Source organism: Podarcis liolepis (assembly GCF_965112155.1).
Source record: "Podarcis liolepis genome assembly, chromosome: 2".
Lineage (NCBI taxonomy): Eukaryota > Metazoa > Chordata > Lepidosauria > Squamata > Lacertidae > Podarcis > Podarcis liolepis.
Genome location: NC_139555.1, coordinates 76,591,831 through 76,614,998, shown reverse-complemented (window position 1 = coordinate 76,614,998; position 23,168 = coordinate 76,591,831). Strand labels below are relative to the sequence as shown.

Genomic DNA, 23,168 nt, shown 5'->3' with positions numbered 1-23,168 from the left:
AATACCATATATCATCCCTCTCTAACTTGGCCTCCTCCTAGTTGTTTTGGATTACAGTCTTCATCTGTGCTGGCTGGGGTTGATGGGAGTTGCAGTCTAAGAGATCTGGAAGATACCAGATTGGGGAAGTCTGCCATATATGAACAGCCACAGTTGTATCTAAACAGGTGTATTTACATCCTGTACTATGCCCATAAATAAAAGTAGCTTATTTATATAGTGTGCACATGTGGTTGGGGGGGGGGATAAATTGGGTGCTAGATAAATGCTATTAAAAAGCAGGTGGGGAAGAAGCAGATCCTCTTAATTCCTCCCTTTATCTTCTTCTTTCTGCACCATGGGGATTGAAGAGTAGGAAAACAAAGCTAGAACAGAAAACACAGTAAAATCAGATGTGAGGATCTGAATATATCAGGCACACTGCTTCTTATGAGGCCTTGCACAAATTACTATCTTGTAGCCTAGTTTATTTTATAGCACTTATGCAAGAATGACTATATGTATACCGTAGCCTTGAGTGCTTGGAACAGGGTGAGAAATACCTAAATACAATTCTTTACCTGCTTTGACAGTGCCAAATGCCAGTAAATATAACTGATTTCTCAGGCAGTGTGAAATCCTCCTGGTGTATATACCATTCAGCCACGACCCAGGATTCTTTGCATGATGTAGCTGCTGGGTAGATGGGAGCTTGTAAGAGAAGTCAATGAATTCATACACTTCACTGTCACTTTGGAGGGAACTAAAAATAAGTCTTTTATCAATCTGTTAGAACGCAACAGATGATGGTTTGGCAATTGTGAGCCATATGCCTCTCCGAGCCTCCCATTCCATGTTGGAAGTGAATTAGCAATACAGTACAGCACTCTCTGAAGAATAAACTGGTGTAGGCTACTTTTCCTTACTTAATGACCATTAAAAGAAAAAGAAAATTAATATGGCTGAGGTAAAATAAGTTTTTTAGATACAGTTGTACCTTGTTTTGCCAAAAAGGACGCAGGGCAAAGTGCCGCTCTGCGCACACGCGAAGAGCAGTTTGCTCTTCTGTGCATGTATCATTTAGTACTTCTGCGCATGTGCAAGCAGCAAACCCGGAAGTAACCCATTCCGGTACGTCCACGGACGTTCTCTGAAATGGATGCTAGACAAGGCAGATGTTCATGGAGGTATTATTGTACTAGGCTGCTTTGGACAGTTATATTGGCTTACTAAACCATGCTTTACTAACCCAGGGACAGGAAGGGTGTCCATATGTTGCCACATCCTGTTCCCCTCACATATGGGCTTTGGCATTGAACATTGTTTGCATATAAACCATAATTTCCCACCATACTCAAACCTGTAAACTTTGGTTTAAATGATCCACAATCCCAAACCAAAGCTGGCACAGAGATAAAAGAGTGTGCCCACATTACCCTGGTTTCACAACCAAGGCAGATTACCTTGGTTTCACAAACTGGAGTTTATCAAGTGGCAATCGTTACTTCTTAGCTGGCCCACTTTGTATTATCTAATTAAAATTGCCATTGGTTCTTTTTTCAGGGAACCATACTGTGCTTTATACATCTGTAAGGGATATTTAAGAATTTTCACATATGTGGTTAATAAGAATAGCTTCAGGCACAACTTTCCCCCAAGCCAAGTGCTTAGAAAGGCATCTGGAGTACAACTTATTATTCACGATGATTTTTGTCCAAGAGAGCCATCATTATCTGCTTTGAAACTGTTGTTTTGTTAGAATTTATGAAGTGTTCTTTTTCTATAGCAAGACTCAAACACTGAAAATTAGGGAAGACAAAATGTAATTTCTTTCTTTATTGGTGCAATTGTATCTTGACCTACCCTACACAAATGTTAAATATATTTTGCCCTTCTCACTGGCTGCATTTAGAAGCAACTAGACTTGTCATTTCATCCGAATGTAGGATTTACTAACGATGGTCAGTTTTTTGAATCCAATTTCAACCGTGTGTTAAAACTGACATTAGTGAAAAACCATAATCCCGAGTCTGGATGAAAAGACAAGCTGAGTTTAAAGGAAACAGACTAAACACTGCTAAAAGTCTTCCTTCTTGGCTTGGGGAGAACAGCAGTTCACAGCTTCCTTTTGCTTGTTTGTGTAGAATTGTATTTTACGCATTAGCATTTTTTAAAAATGCCCATGGAGAACTGGAAGAAAGAGTACCATGCTGGAAATTGCTCTTCAGCCATTTAACTACATGTAAGCTGCAATACATGATAAGTACAATATGCCTACAAAATTTCTAGGTAATAGTTCTGAACAGGAAGTGAAAAAATGTGTATCTGGAAATACGTGTTTTTAATAATGTCGTTGATGGTTTGTATTTCTTAAATCACTGTATGTTTTTGACAAGATATGTTGTTTAACGTTCCTTCCAATCTTTTTCTTCTTTCTTCTTTTTTTGGTGTAGACCCTTTTCCTTCCCCCCCTTTATAATAGAATATTGTGTCTCATTATATGTAACTTTTAATGTGCAAATAAAAATTAAAGGGGGAAAAAAGAAAAAAAGTGTGTCAGCTTCTTAATGATCACCCAATGAGCTTTGCTTTCTGAGGAGTCAGGATATGCCACCACTGGGTTCTCAAGCTTATTTTTGACTGGATTTCTCTCTTCCTTTCCATGGTCTTAGCCTTCAGCCACCCCCCCACCCTTCTCCATTGTTCACACTTAAGCAGTTTGAGAACTTTGACCTCCCTGTCTTCCATGTCTGCCCCAAGGCATTTTGGCACCCGAGGCAAATCACAAAATGGTGCCCCTCTCCCCACAAGAAAAGAAGGGATGAGTGAAGTTCTACCTGAGAAACAAAGGGGGGGAAGGGAGAATAAATATCTACATTTGGCTCTTCTGCCCCTATAGATCCTGCTGCGTAAGGCGGCCTCCACACCTGGCCTCATGGGTGGGCCAGTCCTGTCATCTTCAAATGTTTAGCTGTCTCCTTGACTGAGGAGCTACCAATGCTGTCTCCTTGACTGAGCAGCTACCCTTTCTTAACACTGAAAGCATCCAACCACATGAAAAATCACACTAGTATCGCATGTAAGCAAGGACACACCTGGTTTAAATGCAAACAGCATTTGCTATCTTCCATACTGTGCACCTCCTTCTGCCACATCATTTTATTATTTGTTTTTAAAATTGCTTTTGTTTTTTATCTATGTCATTTTAAACTGTGATTGATATTAATGCTGTATTCTTAGTTTTAGATTTTATGATTTATGTGGAAATTGTTTTCCATTTGGTTGTGTACTTTTGGATGTGTTTTATTTATTGCTTATGACTTTTGTTATGTTGGTAATTATGTAAATCTTGTCATGTTGTAAACCGTCTTGAGCATTGTTTTAACTATGGAAAGGCGGCATACAAATAAAATGATGATGATGATGATAATTTTGCCAGGGATGAATGTTCGGGGGAAAGAAAACTCCTGTGGAGGGTGGTTCATTACTCAAAACAGAACATCCACACAAATCCAATGAGATGACTAGTTATAGGCACATGCTTTAAATTATCAATTTGTATTATTTAGAAATACAATTATTTACACATTTGATGTTATTGATACAATTGTCACTTTGGCAAAAATATAATTTACAGTTTTATTTTACAGCAGAAACTAGAAGTTTGGTTATGTAAAAACAGCCAATGTGGCAAGACAGCAAAGAATTTGGCATTATTTTCAGTTGGGAGCTGCTTATCCAACACAATGAAACTGATTTCAGCCTTAAAATGTGATCAACCCCCCCTACCATCAATGAAAATGCTCACGTTTAAATAGTTTTGGACTGCAATATAGTAGGCCAATCCTAAATATGTTTAACTTTATCCCAAGGAAGTCACACCAAGCTTTTTTTGGGGGGGGGCTCACTCCCTGTAAAGTAATGGAATTGTAGGTTGTTTTTTGTCACTTGTCCTGCTCTGATGCATGTTGAACACATCAGAAAACAGCACATGCTCCAGTACAATTTGAATTGAATACCTTTGTCCTATTCTTCTCCACCACTTTAATTGCACTTGCACTTAAATGTAATATCTAACATTGCAGAGGTTTAAGACCTTTGTGCATTTGCTCCTTAGCCAGTTTCTTACACTTACATGTTTTAGAAAGGCGTATCAATTTACCCTGACATCTAACTGCTCCCAAATGTTACTTTCTGGTGTACACAGAATTGTAGAGTTGGAAGGGACCCCGAGGGTCATCTAGTCCAACCCTCTGCTATGCATGATATAATAAAAACCTCTGCTTCCAAATATCTGTGGCACAGAGACTTACATCCAAAAGAATGGTGGTAGGCATAGTAGATCTGGATGGACTCCACCCTTGTAGTCCAGTTGACATTTTATTCTAGATTACTTTAATGTATTATTGCAACCAGGTAAAGTAAATGAATGCAGGCAAATCAAAGATCTGCCTACAGCTTATGGCTCTTCTCAAACCAGAAACCTACTTTTCATAAAGATGCCCAACCTGTGCAAGGCCCAGATTTCACGGCACTTTGTGTTTAGCACCAATTTTCAAATAACTCGCAGAAGCATTTCTTGAGACGTCTTCCATTATCCCCGTTTTGAACGCCCAGTGTTTTCTGCATCACTGTTGCTTCACAGGGCCACTGTATTCAGTGTTTTGCTTTAACTTTTCTTCTTGCATCTTTATGTTTCTTCCGACAATCCTGAAAATATTCCGAGTTCGTTATTCTAAGTTAACATTTTAAATATTGTCAGTTTCACCAGCTAGCCTGCTCCATAACAGACAGGGAGAGACAACTGTTTGTAAAGTATTAGTAGGAATTATGCAAGTTTATTCTGTCCCTGGTTAAATTAGGATAGGCATCCGCCACAGCTATTCAGCACGCCTGTTTAAGCTCCACTAAGATAGCTTTCTGGATCCATTGTAATGAGGGGTTCTAGAAGGGTTTTGTGACCGTGATTATTCTGACAGATGTATATTGGTGCAGCAGTGGCCAAGGACCTGGCAAGCTGGATCTGGAGCCTAGGGGACCTTGTTTGCCCCTGAAACCCTTTCCACTAGCTCTCAATCTTTGTCTGAAGCCCTGCCCTTCTTATGCAATTGGACTTCCCCTACCTTTCCTCCCCTTCCTTGCCCCTGCACTGCCGCCCTCTCAAATCTACTCCATGGGTTCCTCCAATTATCTGTAGCACATTTTGGGGTGAGGGAGAGGAGAGGGAGAGGAACTTCCTTCTCTGCTTGCACAAATCATTAGATTGAACCCACCATCCCTTTTAATTATAATAACCATGAATATAGTACAGATATACTGGACAATGAACTAGGGCATGGCTGGGAAACCTACAGCCCTCCAATTATTAGCACACTACAACTCCCATAATCCCTGCCCATTAGTTATGTTGTTTGGGACTGATAGGTGTTTGCCACCAACAACAGGGACAGGTTTCCTGCCCCTGAATGAATTGGTCATAGTTCAACTGCATATTTTAGTTGAGTACAGTTAACGTGAACTGCATGACCAAGCTTGTGAAAATAACTTTACAAAAATGGGTCCAGGAGTCTTGTTATTTCCACAAGTATCTCTAAATCAGACCAATAATCTCTTCAGTCAACATACCTCAAGTAATGTCTGGCGCCGACTTTCCCAATCATCTCTGTCTTCATCAAGGTTAGAAGATTTACAGAACAGCTTTGGACCCTCTACAAAAGGCACAAAGAAGAACTCTAGTATTTTCTTTTAAATTATCTTGCATTCAGCAGGCGTACGAAGGGAGGAAGTTATCACTGTGAGACAGTGATCCCAACTCCTGCCTGAGATGAAATGCTTGATGGCTTTGATAGCTGAAGCCATGATAGTGTTTACTACCTCACATGCTGCTGTGGCCTATTTCCCCCCTCCCACTCCACTGCCTGCTACGTTAAGCATGAATTACATACTTGTAAAGGACAAAAGGTTATCTGTGCTGTCCACAGCCTGACAAAATCACATGCTGTTCTCAGCCATATGGCGTTCCCCAAACTGCGCTTGTTCTTTAAAAACCATGTTGTCAGCAACAAAACATACTAAAAACACCAGGGAGGAGAGATCGCAATCTAACACCATCCTGTAAGTACTGTCTGGGGAGGGGGAATGGCAACTTCTGCCCAAGCTAAAGCATATTGTTTTAAAATCACATCTTATGAGTTCAGTGCTAATCAAGCTAACTTTCACTGCCAACTAACATATATTCTAATGTTCTTTGACAGGAATGTGAAAAGCAGCTTTAAAAAAACCAGAAGTTTAGAACAAGGAAAAACCATATGCATGGAAATCATGACAAACCAATCTATGTTTTTAGAGGTCTATAATTTTACGGTAGTTTTACTGGTTACTGAACTATCCAGCTGCCCTAAATGCTCTTCACCACCCCTGCACCCTACCCCTGCCTCCAATAGCTCCTCCTTTTCTTCCAGGCCTTCTCTGAGCACCTTCCCACAGTAGCATCCAAGGCAAGCCTTTTCCAAGAGAAGGACTGATGGGAGCAAGGTGTGTTGGGAGCAGCTGTTTGAAGTTCAGACAGTGGTGGCTACACTCTCTTGCTGGCTGTTCCTGAGGGAAAGGCACTGACTCCCTTCCGTCAATGGTGTCAAACTCACGCTCAGCCTTTCCCAGGGGAAAGACTGGCAGAGATGGGAGTGTGCTAGCTTGGCTACTACTGGGCCCAGTGCCATCTAAGCATGCCCCACCTGCCAGCCTTTCTTGTTCCATTGTAGGAAAGGTTGCCTTTGGCAAGGGGTGCTGGTTTGGCCTGGAGTGTCTATGATGCTCCTGCAGGTTCCACCAAATCACTTCTGGCCTCCCTCCCAATTCTGAAGTGGCAGGCATCCCTGCTCACTTCTACAACTTCAAATATGGGAGGAGGGCTGGTCCCTCCTCATACTTGCCATTGTGAGCACAATGAGTCTAATTCTCAAAGCCTGACCATTCACAGTGTAAGGTAAAGGCTCACAGGCTGCTCCACTGAAATAAATTAAAAATATATATTAAAAACTTGAGTTGCATCTCCTCCTCAGTTGACTGTATTAGGGGTGTACCTGCTGCTGAACCCCCAATTCTGCCCCCCTGCCCTTTTTCCTGTTCATACACAATAACATGACGCTTTATCTTGAAATAAAGTTCAAAATATGGGCAGCAGAAAGGAAGATGACATCATAATAAATATGAACCTTAATGAACAGAAAACAGGGAAAGAGAAACTCTTTGGGTCTGCAAGTGACAACCCAAAGGAGGATCTCAGACAGTATTAGCAAAGACCACCTTGAGATTTATGGCCTAACACTTTAACATCTACCTGACACAACGGGCACCAATTCCAAGTTAAAGACAAAATATGAGTCCTCGGGAACTTCAGATTGTTAAATAGACCTCAAGGCTGTGGAAAATAGCTCTGCATGCCAACCATGAAGTTTCTTGTTTCCTGTTCTTTATTTGGTTCAGTAAAGGGTCTATGGGGGAAAAACCTGACAGCTAAGCATGTATTTGTTACCAGTCTGTTTTCCTTTTCCTTTGTACCTACCTTTTAATCTATCATCATCGCGGGAGAAGAAGAAAAATCTAATATTAGTCTGTGGCAGAGCTGGAGACCTAAAAAATGAACAAGAACATTATTAGTCCCCAAAAGGAACACATGAATAGTACATTCAACTTGAGAAAAAAGTATACATTCTTAAAAGCAACATGCAACATTTTTAAAGCTTGCCCTGCCCTCCTTTCCTGAACATTGAGATGTTTGAAGAAGGGCCTGCATATGGCACAAAGGGATGTGATGGAAGGGGCAAACTCCTTGAGAAGCTTGGCTGTGAGTGGTCTGGGGAATGTCTGATATTTGGGGCCTATATAGCCAACTGCTTTACGGATTCTCAATAAATATCATTTGTAAGGACCACCTACATTTCTTCGACATCTTCTCTTTCAACTTCTTCGGTCTCATCATCTTCCGAACTACTGTCCTGAAAACGTGGATCCTCTTGCCATGCGACCCTGGAAGCCTTTATTGTTTCAATTACATAGGGTTCTGCAAAACAGACAGACACAAGAAAGAATAGAGGGTGGCAGCTTATGAAGAAAGCAGTCCAACATAGAAACTCCCACCTGAAAGAAATCATTCCCAAGCTATCCCACCCTTTCCCTGCAATATGCAGAGGAATCATGCTCAGAATGCTGACCAACACGAGAGTTGCAAATACACATATGGGATTGTGGGCACGCAGAAGCTATCTTACTCTCTACGGATATATTTTAGTGGACTTACAGTGTATCACCCCACAGGTTAAGGGTACCCAACAATCCAATTTTGGACCAAAAAAACTTTAAAAATTAATTTGAGGTTATCTCATAGGTATCTACACATAATATTATTTTTAAAGAAAATCTGAGTTGTGAGAGCACATGGCACCAGGCAATTTGGCGTGGAATGACCCACAATGGAACACAGGAATGAGTACAGTTTCTTGGCTATGCTATGCTCAGACAGCTAAGGGCTCTAGAGGTAGTCACTAGCTCCTTGCATTATGCCTAGAAAGAAACAGGTAGCTCAAGCAGATGCTGCAATTCTGGTGTAATAAGCTCCTAATGATTCATCCCCATCAAAAAGATGAGCCACAGTGTTTGGAATGAGCTCAAATCCCTAAGCCGCCATAAACGGAAGCCTTGGATCAGGCATCCCCAAACTCGGCCCTCCAGCTGTTTTGGGACTACAACTCCCATCATCCCTAGCTAACAGGACCAGTGGTCAGGGATGATGGGAATTGTAGTCCCCAAACAGCTGGAGGGCTGAGTTTGGGGATGCCAGCCTTGGATGAAGTGCTCCATGGTTGTCAGCTCTCAAAAGTTATGAGGCCATGAAAATGAGCTAAGTAACACTCTGCTTGCATGCTGACATTGCAGCCTTAGAACAGGCATTGGTACCTTCTTTCATTGGCGGCCTCTCCTCTTCAGCACCAAAAAAGGAAAATTTGAAACCACTGGTTTCCTCTTCTCTGTCGGTTCCAGTGCTGAATCCTAATGTCTCTGCCTCAGCTGGAGTTGCTTCTCCCACATCCTCATGTTTATCCCAAGGTATTTGTTCTGTTTTCTCATCACACTTTGTAGATCCAAGTATCTCTTTCAGATCCACAGTGACATCATAAAATATTTCTTTAGACACCTCGGGCAGTTTCTGAGCTTCCTCCTTCTGCTTCTTCCTTTTAGCTTTACTGTAGGAATTAAGTGTGAGTGCTTTTTAGTTTCTCATATTTTACAGATTAATAATACACAGGTGATTTATAGATTGCCAAGAGCCTACGGCGGGGTAAATAGGAATGTAGCATTTTTCTCAACCCATTTACTTTGGAACGTTCAGTGTGCAAAAGCCCTCAGCCTGGTACTATTGCTTCACTAACTTTGGCTGTGTTTTCATATAGCAAGGGACTTGACATAAGTCATGCCCCATCTTTAGAAGCACCACATTGCTCCATTTCAGCATTTGATGGCTGGCCAGTCTTGGTTTTTTATATATATCACTGTCGCTCTCTAAGATCTAAAACAGGAGTCTGATGTTTCTGTAAGGCCTAGTTCACTAGGAAGCAACAGCTCTGAAATCACAGCTAGTCTATCCTGCGCCTTCTGTAAAGTTAGGCGAGTCCTTTTCTCCTGTTCCAGTTACTCATATAATAAAGCAAAGAGCACAAAGTTCATGAGGTTCCTATAGCATAGGATTTAAAGTGTCACACCAGGAAAGTGTTGAGAAGGAAAGCCTTACGTGCTAAGTGAAAGACAAACAGATTCCTAGCAATGAGCAGTTGGTGGAATAAATTACCTTTCTTTCTCAGTGTTTTCTGGCTTCCTTTCAAATACAGCATGGTCTTCCCTTGTAGGGTCATAGCGCAGGGTGTTCATATCTCTATAAAAGAAAACGACTAAGTAAATCAAGATGTCATGAGCAAAGTTTAAAATTCCTCCAATGGCGCCAAGATTCCATTCTATGAAAATATTTATTTATAAATGTTTTTGTTGCTAAAACTAGATCTTGCTTGTTTTACTGTACAACGATCTATGGCAGTTCTAGCAGAGATGAATTGGATATATGCCAAAATATGCTCTTACATGCACTGCTTGAGAGTTTGCATAACATACTTGGGGCATTCACTTAGGACTAAAGTACGTCTCCTCTCTTTTCTAAAAGTACATGCACATAAATCTATGATCCTATACAGGGCGGGGGGGGGGGGAGAGGAATCCTCTTGCTAACATCAGACCATCATTTAGCTGTTTTTCGAAGACCAGTCGAAGGCTAAACACAAGGCTGTAATGGTTTGATGCTGACTTATTTATCTTCCCCGCAATGTCACCTCAGGAGATTTTTCATGCTATGATTTGTGATGCAATTTTGGCTGAAGATGCCAAAATGGAATTTGACTATGTGAAGAATTCCGAGGCCTCAGTCTGGTGTATCCAAGGCATGTCTATCTGCAGGTTCTCTCTCTCCTAGAGCAAGTGCCCACAGAGCTGTGGAGACTGACCTGAATTCTCCAAAAATATCTAGTGTGAGAGGAAAAGGTACAGGTGTGCTTGTGTGAGTTCCACCTATTTGTATATTCTCTTCCCCTTCTTTTGCTGACTTCTTTGTACACTTGGGGCTTGTTTTCACTTTTCATTGTTTCCTTCTGTTATTTGTTCCTGTATTTCTGACCTCCCTCATTTTCTTATTCTTTTGACTCCCAACATTCCTTCTTCCTGCCCCCTTCCTAACTTGCTTCTGATCACTCTCCTTCTATTTCCCTTCAACCCCAATTCTTGATTTGATTGCTCCAATCCAAAAGGATTTGGCACCAGTTTACAACCAAGTGGAATACAAGCAGACTTTTAGCCTGTATTCCTGAAACAAACATGATATGAACTTTTAACCTTCATAAAAGTAGTAGTATTCTTAGATAGAGCTATTTAGAAGCTCTGTTACAATGACTGTGAACTCCTGCTATTCTTCTATTTCTGTAATGCAGAATGGTACACAGAAAATTGTATCACTTAAAAAGGCATGAGATTGTCAGCCTTTAGATGCCAGGAGAAGACATACTCAGGCCTTGAGTTAATTGCCTTCTATGATAATCCTTTAGTGAGGTGGGTAAGACTTGTTAATTTGTTGCTGGATGAGCATTTTATACATTTTGTATTCATTGTTTCAATTTTTTGTTTTAAATTGCTTTTATGTGTAGCATTTTATCTTGCTTAGTCACTTCAAGACTTTTTATTTTATATAACAAATGATAAAATTAATAATAATAACCAACCTCAAAGATGGCTACAAAACATTAACAAATAGGAGAAATTTGTGTTATTTTAGTGAGTTAATGTTAAAATCACATTCCATAGGAAGAAAAAAGCCACTCTTTAGCAGCAGAAAGCAGTAGTTCTATTCTAAGCTGGGAAAACGGGTGTTTTCACTTCGCTTCCTTATACAGAAAGCTTCCTACAAACAGAAAACCATCTTAGGCTGAAAGGTTCTACTCAGGCTTTGGTCTGCTGTGATAGCCCTCTGCATTCAGGGAGTTATTAATGTGGGAGAACCATCAGCAATGTGAAAAGGTGTAGTACATCCCAACACTTCATTCTCCTGTATGTGTAGAACAAGCCTTAGTTCATCTGATAAAAGAAATACCCATACTTGAATTTCTTGGCATTTGCTGTCTGCTTGCGAGGTTTCGAAAGTTCTCCACCAATATTCAGAAGATTTTTCAAGATGTCAAGATTTCTCTTTTTTTCTAAAGTGAGCTCCTCCTCTTCATCTATTTCCACTTTTGATTCATCTAAGTGGAGAAAAAGTAACAACAATTAAAGGAGCCTTAATTACCAGCACCACTAAATGATATTGGTTGAATTGAAACATCACACCAAACCATGGTTTGTTTGTTTTCAACATCCGAACCTATGCAGTGGGCTGCCAAGTAGCGTGATATTAAATGGTGTGAAACTGCCATGCAATCCAGTTTAACCCAGCTGTCTGAATTAACAAATCACTGACAAACCAATGTTATTGCCCAGCCTCAAGAGACTGTTATTACATCCTGGCAATCCATGATCTTATGATAGCCTAAAAAAAATGCCTTGCCTCTTCCAAATGTGTAGATGTAGATCTATTGATATTCTGTCACACATGGCAAGTTTCCAAAGGATTGCAGGTAGCAGTGAAGACTATTCCTATACAATTGTAGTATATTCCTTTTCCCTTTTTCCATATCACTATGGCCACAGACACAGTATTTGTTAATTGCCTTTTAAAGCATTTAAGGTGAGCAGTAGTAAAAAAGGAACAATAAATATAACAAGGTTACAGCATATAAAATTGTTTTAATGAAGTTTTCTCTAGAGCAATCAATAGGAAAGCACCTAACCTTCTTGTTCACTGTCACTTTCAAGGAAGCGAGCATCCATACGAAATCTTTCATCTGTTCCAAATCGTGACTGTAAATGCATAAGCTGAAACAACAGCAAACAGAAAGTTGGTGTTCCTTCTTCCTGGTTTACAGCAGATGTTCATTCTACCTTCAATAATTGCTATGTGGTTATAATGACTGTTATTCTGTGTGTACACACACACACACACACACACACACACACACACACACACACACGACTGGCTTGCATTAACACTAAGCCATATTATGACTTAGCATGAATAAGCAAGTACTCTGGTGCACGTTTTTTAAAACTGTGGTTTCTTCACTTCTCCCTCTTACCTACTACTGCTGCGCTATGGGGAACTAAGCTGCCATTTGGCTTAGTGTTATAACCAAAACAGGGCTTGTGGTTTGTCTCCCCCCCCAAAAAAAAACCCACCAGTGGTAAAGCAAGAACAAATCAGCTTAAGATTTGAAGCAAGCCTGAGTTTGCATGCAACACTAAACCAAACCATAGCTTATCTCTCAGCAGCAGAACCAGAAGAAGAACGAAGTGGAATGATTTTCTAAGAATGCACCGTACTGTTTGCTTGCCCGTGCTAAGCCAAAAGTTTGGGCTTAGTGTTATGTGCAAGCTAAACGAAGCATTTATAAGCATCCTGTTACAGCAGAGATGAGGCAGATTAGCAGACATTAAGGGGCAGAAATACCATTTATTGTCAGAGAAATATTAGAATGTCAGGAAAATATTGCTATTTCTTAGGATAAAAAGTCATGAAAAGAACAATATTTATACCTATAAAGGGCTGATTGGAAGCCCTCTGTAAACATTTGCGTTTTGGAACTGTTTCAGAAAATGCTTAGGATAAAGTTCAGTTATAGGAATCTACGAGGAAGCTGAAAGAAAAATGTATTACCGGTAAGTAGATTTACTAACCTTCTCTCCAGCTTTACCCTCAAACTGAGGTTTGATTTTGAATCTGTCATCTTCTTCATCTGTTGTTTCTGATTCATCATCACTGCTCTCAAATAACTTTCCAGAGGTTTTAGTAGCAAATTCCTTGGGCAGAGTAACAAATCCAGGATCTTAATCAGTTAATTCCAAAAACAATTCCTGAAGCTTTAGCAAGTGTTCCACCAGTTTATCCAGGGGTGAGTGGTAAGAAACTACAAAGGCAAATAAGCCACAGGTGTGCCTTCCCCAACTCAGATTTTGCCCCTTGCCACCCTTTACCCATTCCAATTCAAATGAATGGAGGCCACTCTGTTACATTAAAAGAGTCAGGTAGAAAGCCTCTGCTTCCAAGCCCTTGGATGGATTCAGAAAACTTACTGATGTCTTCTGATTTCCCCCCTGAAAAACTCCTGTAATTTGAGTTATTCCAGGGCGAGCTGTAGAAAGTTTGCCTATTCCTAATCAGGATAGTGGAAAGTGTCAGACATTTTACCATGTCTGTTTATGTGGGTCCAGTATCTAGGTTACCTGTACTCATTAATCAACCTTAAGAATTTATTGTTGTTGCTCTAGATGTGTATCTCAGAAAATTGAGATGTGTATCTCAATAAATTTTGTCTGGGACGGGGGTGAAAGTAGTGGAAGCATTCATTTTTCTAAAACAAATACCCAGACATGTGTATGCTTATTTTTCTCTCCAGTCGGCCATGCAAAATGCATGTTTAGAATTTTATAGCTATCGCTATGAATACAGCTGAATTTTGTAGTCCGCTCACTTTTCCCAGCAGCTGTCCTGAAGACCCTCCTGGCATGCTCTCTTGTACTTCATCTTTATTTTCAGCTTCATCCTCTGAATCAAATACTATGTGCTTCTGTTTATTTGCTGACTGAGTTTCCTACAAAACCAGAGAGTGAATAATTATGAAGATGAAACATTAGCAGTACACAAAATATTCAACAGGGGAACAAAACAAAAACTTGCACATATCTAGAGCAGTTGGACATGGAGCCAACCAGAGTAGTGGTAATAATAATACGAATAATAATTTTTTTTATTTATTTATACCCCACCCTTCCCGGTTCAGAAAACCGGGCTCAGGGCGGCTAACAACAAATTTAAAACACTTAATTGTAATACAAAATAGAAGCAGCATAAAAACATGAGCAACAATAAAATTCAAAGATAAAAAATCAATTTGGGGAAAATCCATCCAATAAGCATTAGATAGTCACCAGGGCTAGCTGGCTGAAATAGTACTACTTGGGCCAGCGAGGAGGCCAGGGGAGAATTAGCTGTGGGGTCTCAGAGTGGGTAATCTTCATAAAAGGGGAGCGGGAGGGAAGAGAAGGGAAATAAAAGATCAGGCGGAATTCAAATTAAAGGCCAGGAGGAATAGCTCTGTCTTACAGGCCCGATAGAAGGTTAAATCCTGCAGGGCCCTAGTCTCCTGGGACACAGCATTCCACCAGGTCAGAGACATCACTGAAAAGGCCCGGCCCTGGTGGAGGATAGCCTGACTTCCTCAGGGCCCGGGACCTCTAAACTATGATTATTCATGGACCTTAAGGTCCTCTGCAGGGCCTGGTGACTCTGGACTTAATCTGAAGTGGCATTGAGGTGCAAAATGTGAGCACTGTTGAACCACCTGGGAACAGGGACAGTTGAGCTATCAGATTAGATATCCACCTAGACCTCCAAGAGAATCTAACACAGTGACATTTAATAGAGGAATAAATATATTATTAAACTTTTCTGAAGATAAAAATTAAAAATAAAACAAACAAAAAAGATGCAGTGTGCAAGTTAACAAGCTTAAGACAGCTCAACAACTATACATACTGATAATCTGAATACCGTATTGGCCGAAATATAAGCTGCACCCGCAAATAAGCCTCACCTTTAAAATTCAAGGGGGGGGTGAGACAATACCTGAATATAAGTCGCTCCCTTAAAATTGCTGCAGTTGGTAGAATTAGAACTCCAAGCCAATTTAAGCCTTTGATCTTGCAAGCCCGCAAAAGTTACCATACAATGGCTAAAATCGCAAATCGCTATTCAATTGCTACAGTTCTACAGGCACTCATACCCGTAAATGGCAAATGAACAGTCTCAAGCTTGCAAATTGGCAGCGACATCATAAAAGCCTAATTTGTAAGGTCGTGAATTTAAGCCACACTTTAACTTTTCATGGTTGGAATTTGGAAAAAAAGTAAGGCTTATATTCAGGCCAATATGGTACTTCCTTTCTCATATATATTTTTCTTTACAGGGTTTTCTCTGCAGGGTTTTTCTTTACTAGGTTTCAAAATGAATAAATATATCTAAAGGTTCACAATTGAGAGTGTGTGTACAGTATTTACAAGGGGGGAGGAAGGAATTATCCTTTACACTTTCTGTATTTTCTCAAATTGGTCCTTTATTTTCTGTCCACTGATTGCCCTTATTTTTTGCATTAATTTCTCTGAAAGAGCACACTACCAAATATTTTGATACCATGGGTCAATATTTACAATCTGCAGTGTCTTCCAGTTTCGAGCTACCACTGCTCACACAGATGAGTAAATGACTTAACAGCTCTATATGAATATGATCTAAATTTCAATCCAAAATCATTAACAAGTCAGAGATGGCTGTATCTATTAATCAGTGATCTCACTGACCTCCTGGCATATCAGTTTCCAAAACACTTATACCTACTGACCATGCCACAGCTTCTCCAACATATAGGGGAAAGATTACGGTTTATCATGGATAACTTTCTCGGTGTCAAATACCATTGATGTAATTTTTTCAGTGGCAGCTCCCTAGTAATGGCAGATGTTGTTTCATATTATTATTTACCAATATGATTATTTCTTTGTTTTTCTAAAGCATAATTATTAAATTATGAAATTCAAGGTTTTCTGACCACTTGCAGGAATCATTTTTTCAACCACTACCCCGCTTCCCAAGTTCCACCCCAATAATATCATAATTTCTCCCATCATAATAAAAATATAAATATAAAAACTACCAGACTGGTTAACGCTCCCTGAATAAGTTTCTTCTGCAGTTCTCGTTCTTTTTGCCTCTCCTGTAGGGCAGTCAACCTTTTTTCATTATCCTGCAGCTGTTTTTCCTTTTTATCAGACGTGCTTGTAGCTTTGGCAGAATCCAGGACGGGCTCTTCACTTCTCATGTTCTTACAGTGTGCAAAACTGGAACCTTTAATGCTCGTCTCTATCTTTGTTTCCTTGCAAAGAGATTTCAGATTTTTTGAGTTCTTTCTTTCAGACAGAACACTCACACCACTGCTTTCCACCTCGCTACTTTTTGCACTGAGTTTACTGCAGTCAGAATCTTCCCCTGATTTTAGAATACAAGCTCCCCTGAGAGAGTCCGTGCTATTTTCTTGTAACGATTTGCAGTTAAGTTTTTTGCTTGCAGAGCCGGAGCGCTGAGAAACACTTTTGGGAGCTTCCAGATCAACAAGGCCGGAAGAAGTCTGGTTTTCTTGACTGTCCTGTGTGACCAACTCACCCTTAGTCAGCTCTCGACTTAATGACCCTATTCCTCTGAAAGGCGGAACTTTCAAATTCAACTTCTTTCTCTTCGGATTCTCCTCATCAGAACTTCCTCCTTCTAAAATGGCAGAAATTATCTCTTCAGGAGAAATGCCTTTTTTCCGGGTGGTGATCTCTTTGGATTTCTTTGCAATATTGCCGGTACTGTTAACTGGAAATTCAGTACTTTTACACGGAGCGTCATTTTGGTTACCTGCAGTATCTTTATCTATAGTTTGGGTATTTTCACTGGCTAATCTTTCTAATTCTTCTAATGTAAGATCTAGCCGGTAACAACCCTGCATCATGGTTTCGTAATCTTCATCCCCTTCAGGCTCACTTGTGTCAAGATATGAATCGGAACTTTCACTGTCCCCAGCCTTGCAGCACTTATTACTGAGGCTGTTCTGTTGAGCAGCAGCCTTTGAATCGGATGCTTTCTTAGGCTTTACTCTCCCCACGCTTTTCGGTTTATCCAATATTAAACCACTTGAGACAGAAGACCTGGAATTTGAAGGATGCATTTTAGGCTTGTCATCCTTTCCTTGCGTGACTGACTTAGATTCCTTTGGAGCTTCCTTCTTCTCATTATTTGGTGTTCTAGTCACAGCTATAATTTCATCAGTGTCAGCCGAATCATAACCAGACTGATTGTCAGTGGTCCTCAGCCCTCCATTACACCCAGTGGGCGCTTGCTTGGCATCTTGTGCTTCCTGTAAGGACCAATGAGTGCGATATTTCAGCTTGAAATCCTCTCTGACAACTTCCATATTCTCTTCCTGTTCAGTATCAGGATTATCTTGATGCACTTTTCTCTCCCTTTCTATTATGGCTCGAATTTCTTCTTCAGAATCAATATCACTTTCAGACAGTCGGTTTCTATTCCTGCAAGGTGCTGAAGCAGTTCCAAGCTTCTGATGGGCTGAGTGCTCTTTACTTTGCTTTTGGGTCTTGGGTGTGCAGCTCTGAACTAGTTTGCCTGCGGCCATGCTTGTTGTTTTTGATGACAACTGACCATATGAATGCAATTCTGTCCGGCTCACACTGACCCCATCCTGCGCTCTCATTTTCTTTTTAGGTGGCTCATATGCAGGAAAGTGCCCTTGCCGTTTCTTGCTCATGCTGTCGTCGCCTTCCTCCAAATGCCACGTGAGCTTGGAAATAGGAACCATCTCAGGAAGGTCTTGATCCAGTTTTTTAAGATTGTGACAATATTTGGAGGGGTCATATTTTATGGTGTAATTGCCTGAATTAAGGAAAAACAAATCACTCTCTTGCACTAATTATAGATAGGTTTGCAACGCTATCTGGCAGGAAAGAAAATTCTTATTAATGTGTCACTATGATTTAAGAATGCCTGGGAACAAACATATCAGAAAGCGTGCACCTATGCTACATGTTGTCCAACTTAGTTCAGAAAATGTTTATAAAAACTGTTTGTCACATTCTTAAAACTATTCATTACCATTACTATGGATTAAATATTTCAATGGATTGTTCTTGTTTGGCTTCTTTTATTCTAGGCAAGAAGATATATGGCACAATTGGATTATCACATTGTAGACAGTGTTAATAACTGGGTAATGATATCCTGCCTCCATTTATAATAATTATAATAATTTATTATTTATACCCCACCCATCTGGGTGAATTTCCCCAGCCACTCTGGGTGGCTCCCAATCAAGTGTTAAAAACAATACAGCATTAAATATTAAAAACTTCCCTAAACAGGGCTGTCTTCAGATGTCTTTTAAAAATAGGATAGCTGCTTATTTCCTTCACATTTGATGGGAGGGCGTTCCACAGGGCGGGCGCCACTACCGAGAAGGCCCTTTAAGATCTACCCAGCCTTTAGGAAAGGATATCTTGCTTCTGTGTTGACCTTTAAGATGGAGGATTGGTAAAACTCTGCCAAATTTGCCAACAACCCAGTCCTATTAAAGAAAAAGAAAATACACCATTATTTTGGGGGGGAAATTAATACAATTACAAAGCAGCATTTAAATAAAATGGTAAGCAGCTGTCTAGGCTTGGGGAAGCCCTCCAGATGTTGTAGTCCATGAACATCTGGAGGGACCATGTTGGTTATCCCTAGCTAGGCATTCAAATTTTATGTCTGCCATTGAATTCACCATACCTTGTGATCTGGTACTTCTGTTCCTGGTACTGCTTTCATGTGAAAATCTGTAAATCCAGATTTCTTCATAGATTCTAAGACATCTGTCATGCCATTTTTGCCTGGCTTTTCCTTCTTTATACTTGCCTCTTGACGCTCTCGTGCCAGTCTACATGGTAGCATACAATTACAGTTTTCCAGATTAAGAGAAAAGAGAACACAGATCTTGTAAGCTTTCAAGATGGTTGCTTCTACTTACAGACACTGTAAACGCCCTACTAGTTTCAGTTCATGCAAATTCCTCCCTCCACACAAATGAAAGATCACATTCTACATTACAGTGCATCCCCAGTACCAATTAATCAGTATCCACTAAGAAAAACAATATATATTCAATGCATTATTCATTTCTGTTGTGAGAGTAAGGTTCACTTATATAATGAAGGATTACTGAAAATCATTTGATGCCTCATCCAACATTTTCACTGAAAGCTGTTTGTAAAATACTAAATATTACCTGTGCAAAAAGCTCTCTTTGGCCAATTCTATTTGTAGCGTCCCACCTTTCCATTTTGTCTTATTTAAAGCAGATACACCTTTATGAAAAGAAATAGAAACAGAATTATTAACTCATCCAGTATGCTAAGCAAGTCTCTTCAACAACTTCTAAAGCAGGGGTGGGGAACCAGGCATTGGTGGACTACAACTTACATCAGCTCCACCCACCCTGAACAATAGGGATGATAGCAATTGTGTGGTCCATCAGTATCTAGAGGGCCAAAGGCCCACTACCTTCGTTTTAAAGTATTTGTTTCATTATTTCATTTCTATCCCACTCTTCCTCCCAAAGGAGCCCAGGGCAGAACTTATCTCAAGTACCATGGATCAAGGAAACATGCAAGAGCCAATGTGCTTTAGTGCAGCCTCCCCCAACCTGGAGCCCTCCAAATGTGTTGGACCACAACTCCCATCAACCCTGACCACTGCCTGTACTGGCTAGGGCTGGTAGAAGTTGGAGTCCATCAACATCAGGAGGGATCCAGGCTGGTCTAGTAGAGACAAGGTAAATATGGGAACTGAGGAACCTAGGTTGAAGCACTATCCAGCCACATTGGCAAGGTTATTGGGCCTGAATGATGGGAAAGAATGGAAGGATAGCTTGATAGTCAAGGTTGGAGAAGTTCTAGAGGAGTCAGGTGACAGAGAAAAAACTTGAATGCTTGGCGACTGATACTAATAGAAAGAGAACACATCAGTAAGGAATTCAGTGCAACTAGGATAAGAAGGCTAGACAAATGCCACAAAGGATAGGTGTCTATGACTAAGATGTGTAATTGTTTTTATTCAAAGGTTTGTTTCAAAGCGCTCTAATCTGTGGGATGATAGTAGAGTTTATCAGTATTACAAGGATACACATAAGTACTTGCATTTTTACAAGTGGTTTGCCAAAAGACTAAGCAAAACACATTGATTAAAGGCGAACAGAGAAGTTAGAGTTAAAATAGCTGTGAATTTCAACACTTCTGCTCGCCACAGATTTCAATGCCATAAGCCAGTTTTGCTTCTGGCATCTGGCAAATACTTAAAACAGAGAACATTGCACTGCCAAAAAATATACCTATAGGTCATGTACTTACATTTTTTAAGTTCTTTTTCTGAAAGGGTGAGGTTGATATAGGCAAATGTCTTTGTAGGGTTCCCTGTTGAAGAATGAGACTATGTTTACTTCAAAAAGGCACAATTAAAAAACTGCAGCATAAGGGTTTTTAGTGCAGATCAATTGTGACTTTAAAGAGTTTAAACTTTAAAGAGTTTAAACATATTACCTTTTTCATCTTTCCGGGTCACAATTTCTGTCTCTGTCACATTTCCAAACTTGCCAAATCTTTCCTGCAGTTCAGTTTCAGAAATTGTATGGCCAAGTCCACCAACATATAGTCTCTTTATAACTGGCACTTCCTCCATATTCAGAAATTTAGGAAACGTCCTGGTCTACCATGGGTCTTTTCAGTTTTAACTTTTCTGTAAAATAACAGGTGTTTAACACTAGGAATGTATATTTTGTCATCGAAAGGGTTTTTAAGATGAAATCAATTAAGGAGAGAACATTCAGACCAAGGATAGGAAGCAAACCACCTTCAATGCTGTTTTGTTCAGTTTGTGGACTCTGTTTTCATTTATGTTGTTGTTGTTGTTGTTAGAATAGGAGTTGGATCCAGAGTTCCCATGAGCGGAACTCCACTCATGGGACACTCCCGCTGGAGAAAGTATTATCTGCCTGCCTTGACAATTTGAAAAGCAAAGTGCAGTGGTACCTCGGGTTACATACACTTCAGGTTACATATGCTTCAGGTTACAGACTCCGCTAACCCAGAAATAGTACCTCGGGTTAAGAACTTTGCTTCAGAATTAAGTACGTAACCAGAGGTACCACTGTATAAACTTTAAAGCAAATTAAAATATTAAGATAAATACAGGCACATACTGAACAGTGCTCAAAGGGCTTAAGAAGCTCAAAGGCTTAGAAGTTTAAAATTCCAACTGCAAGCCACTGAGCCTGCTTTGAAGTGGCTTCCCCTCAAACGGATACACTTCTGGTTTTACAAGGGTAACACACAACTCATTCTATTATTTTGATCCATTTACCACAGGTTAAAGGAAAAGAGAAGCACAACACAGCTGTCACTGTTTCACTTAAGAATTTAAAAAACCTCTAGCATGTTGAACCCCACTGCAACCCAAACCCTACTTCTCCTGCAATCCTTTGCATATGTGCTTATCAAACTGCAGTACTGTACATACTTTTAAACACACTTTCAAGTAAAACTCGCTGAAACCAACAGGGCTAAAATGCTCAGGGCTAGTCTGCAGGTGACCCCATCACCTCTGCCTGATGAGACTGAGAGGAGATATGACAGCCACCTTCAAACAGTTAAAGGGCTGCCACATGGAGCAAGCTTGTTTTCTCTTTCATCGGACAAGTGGATCGATGAAAGGATATTCCAACTAAACATCAGGAAGAACTTTCTGACAGTAAGAGCTGTTTGGCAGTGGAACAGACTCCCTCCTAAAGTGGTGGGCTCTCCTTCTATGGGGGTTTTCAAGCAGAGTTTGGATGAAGAAGAAGAAGAAGAAGAGTTTGGATTTGATATCCCGCCTTTCACTCCCCTTCAGGAGTCTCAAAGCGGCTAACATTCTCCTTTCCCTTCCTCCCCCACAACAAACACTCTGTGAGGTGAGTGGGGCTGAGAGACTTCACAGAAGTGTGACTAGCCCAAGGTCACCCAGCAGCTGCATGTGGAGGAGCGGAGACACGAACCCGGTTTCCCAGATTACGTGACTACCGCTCTTAACCACTACACCACACTGGCTCTCTGCCAGTGACCACCTGCCATGGATACTTTAGCTGAGATTCCTCCATTGCAGGGGGTTGGAAGAGATGACCCTCGGGGTCCCTACCAACTCCACAATTCTAGGATTCTCCCTGCGCTACTTTCCCTCCCCTACAGCCACCAGGCTCTGAGTGGGAATCAAGACCAGTTAAAAAGGGGGATATAAAGAGATCCGCTGCCTTTCCCCGACGCCCAGGACGAACAGTTCCGACTGAGAAGAAAGAGGCTTCAGGGCTCACCCGCGGAGGACCTGCAACTTCGGGGTTCGCACTGGGACGTCACAGTCCCTCTCCCCCCGCCGCCACCCAGCGCTACTCACAGCGTGGTCTCCGCGGGGTGCTCCTCGCTCACCTTTCCCCTCGATCCACTTCCGCCGCGCGCTCCACAGCGTCACGTTCCGCGCCGCTACTAAACACATTGCATCCGCTCTCCCCGACAGAATTAGCAGAGAAACAAATTCCTGGGAGGCTGGGTTGCAGCAAACGACTCCGGCGTAGCTGTGATAAAGGGGAGCCGTGACTGTCCGCCTGCCTCCTCTCACGCCGGCCAGATAGAGAGGCTTACATGGCCACCCTCTAGCAGCCTTTCTCAACCTGTGGGTCCCCAGATGTTGTTGAACTACAACTCCCATCACTCCTAGCTAGCAAGGCCAGAGCTCAGGGCTGATGGGAGTTGTAGTCCAACAACATCTGGGAACCCACAGGTTGAGAACCGCTGCCTGAGCTCTTCGTGACGACCCTGCAGTCGGTGTTGTTTTTCCC

At 41.0% G+C, this 23,168-nt stretch overlaps 1 protein-coding gene across 4 annotated transcripts; it reads right to left on the bottom strand.

Moving 5' to 3' along the window:
- Nucleotides 1-3,518: 3,518 nt before the first annotated feature.
- Nucleotides 3,519-23,161, bottom strand: NOL8 (nucleolar protein 8). 4 transcript variants are annotated; one of them, XM_083488918.1, is made up of 17 exons: nt 22,647-23,161; nt 20,842-21,037; nt 20,653-20,715; nt 19,533-19,611; nt 19,037-19,184; nt 18,770-18,833; nt 16,371-18,145; nt 14,133-14,252; nt 13,339-13,461; nt 12,396-12,480; nt 11,669-11,810; nt 9,824-9,907; nt 8,935-9,221; nt 7,918-8,041; nt 7,544-7,611; nt 5,605-5,687; nt 3,519-4,689 (listed from the first exon to the last, which is right to left on the bottom strand). In XM_083488918.1, the coding sequence occupies exons 2-17, from the start codon at nt 20,978-20,980 to the stop codon at nt 4,636-4,638; spliced, it is 3,438 nt and encodes a 1,145-aa protein (XP_083345044.1). In that variant the 5' UTR covers nt 20,981-21,037; nt 22,647-23,161; the 3' UTR covers nt 3,519-4,635. The 4 variants fall into 4 exon arrangements, with proteins under 4 accessions (XP_083345044.1, XP_083345046.1, XP_083345045.1 ...); XM_083488920.1 differs by having other exon boundaries at nt 22,727-23,161; XM_083488919.1 differs by having other exon boundaries at nt 22,759-23,161.
- Between the last annotated feature and the right edge of the window lie 7 nt (nt 23,162-23,168).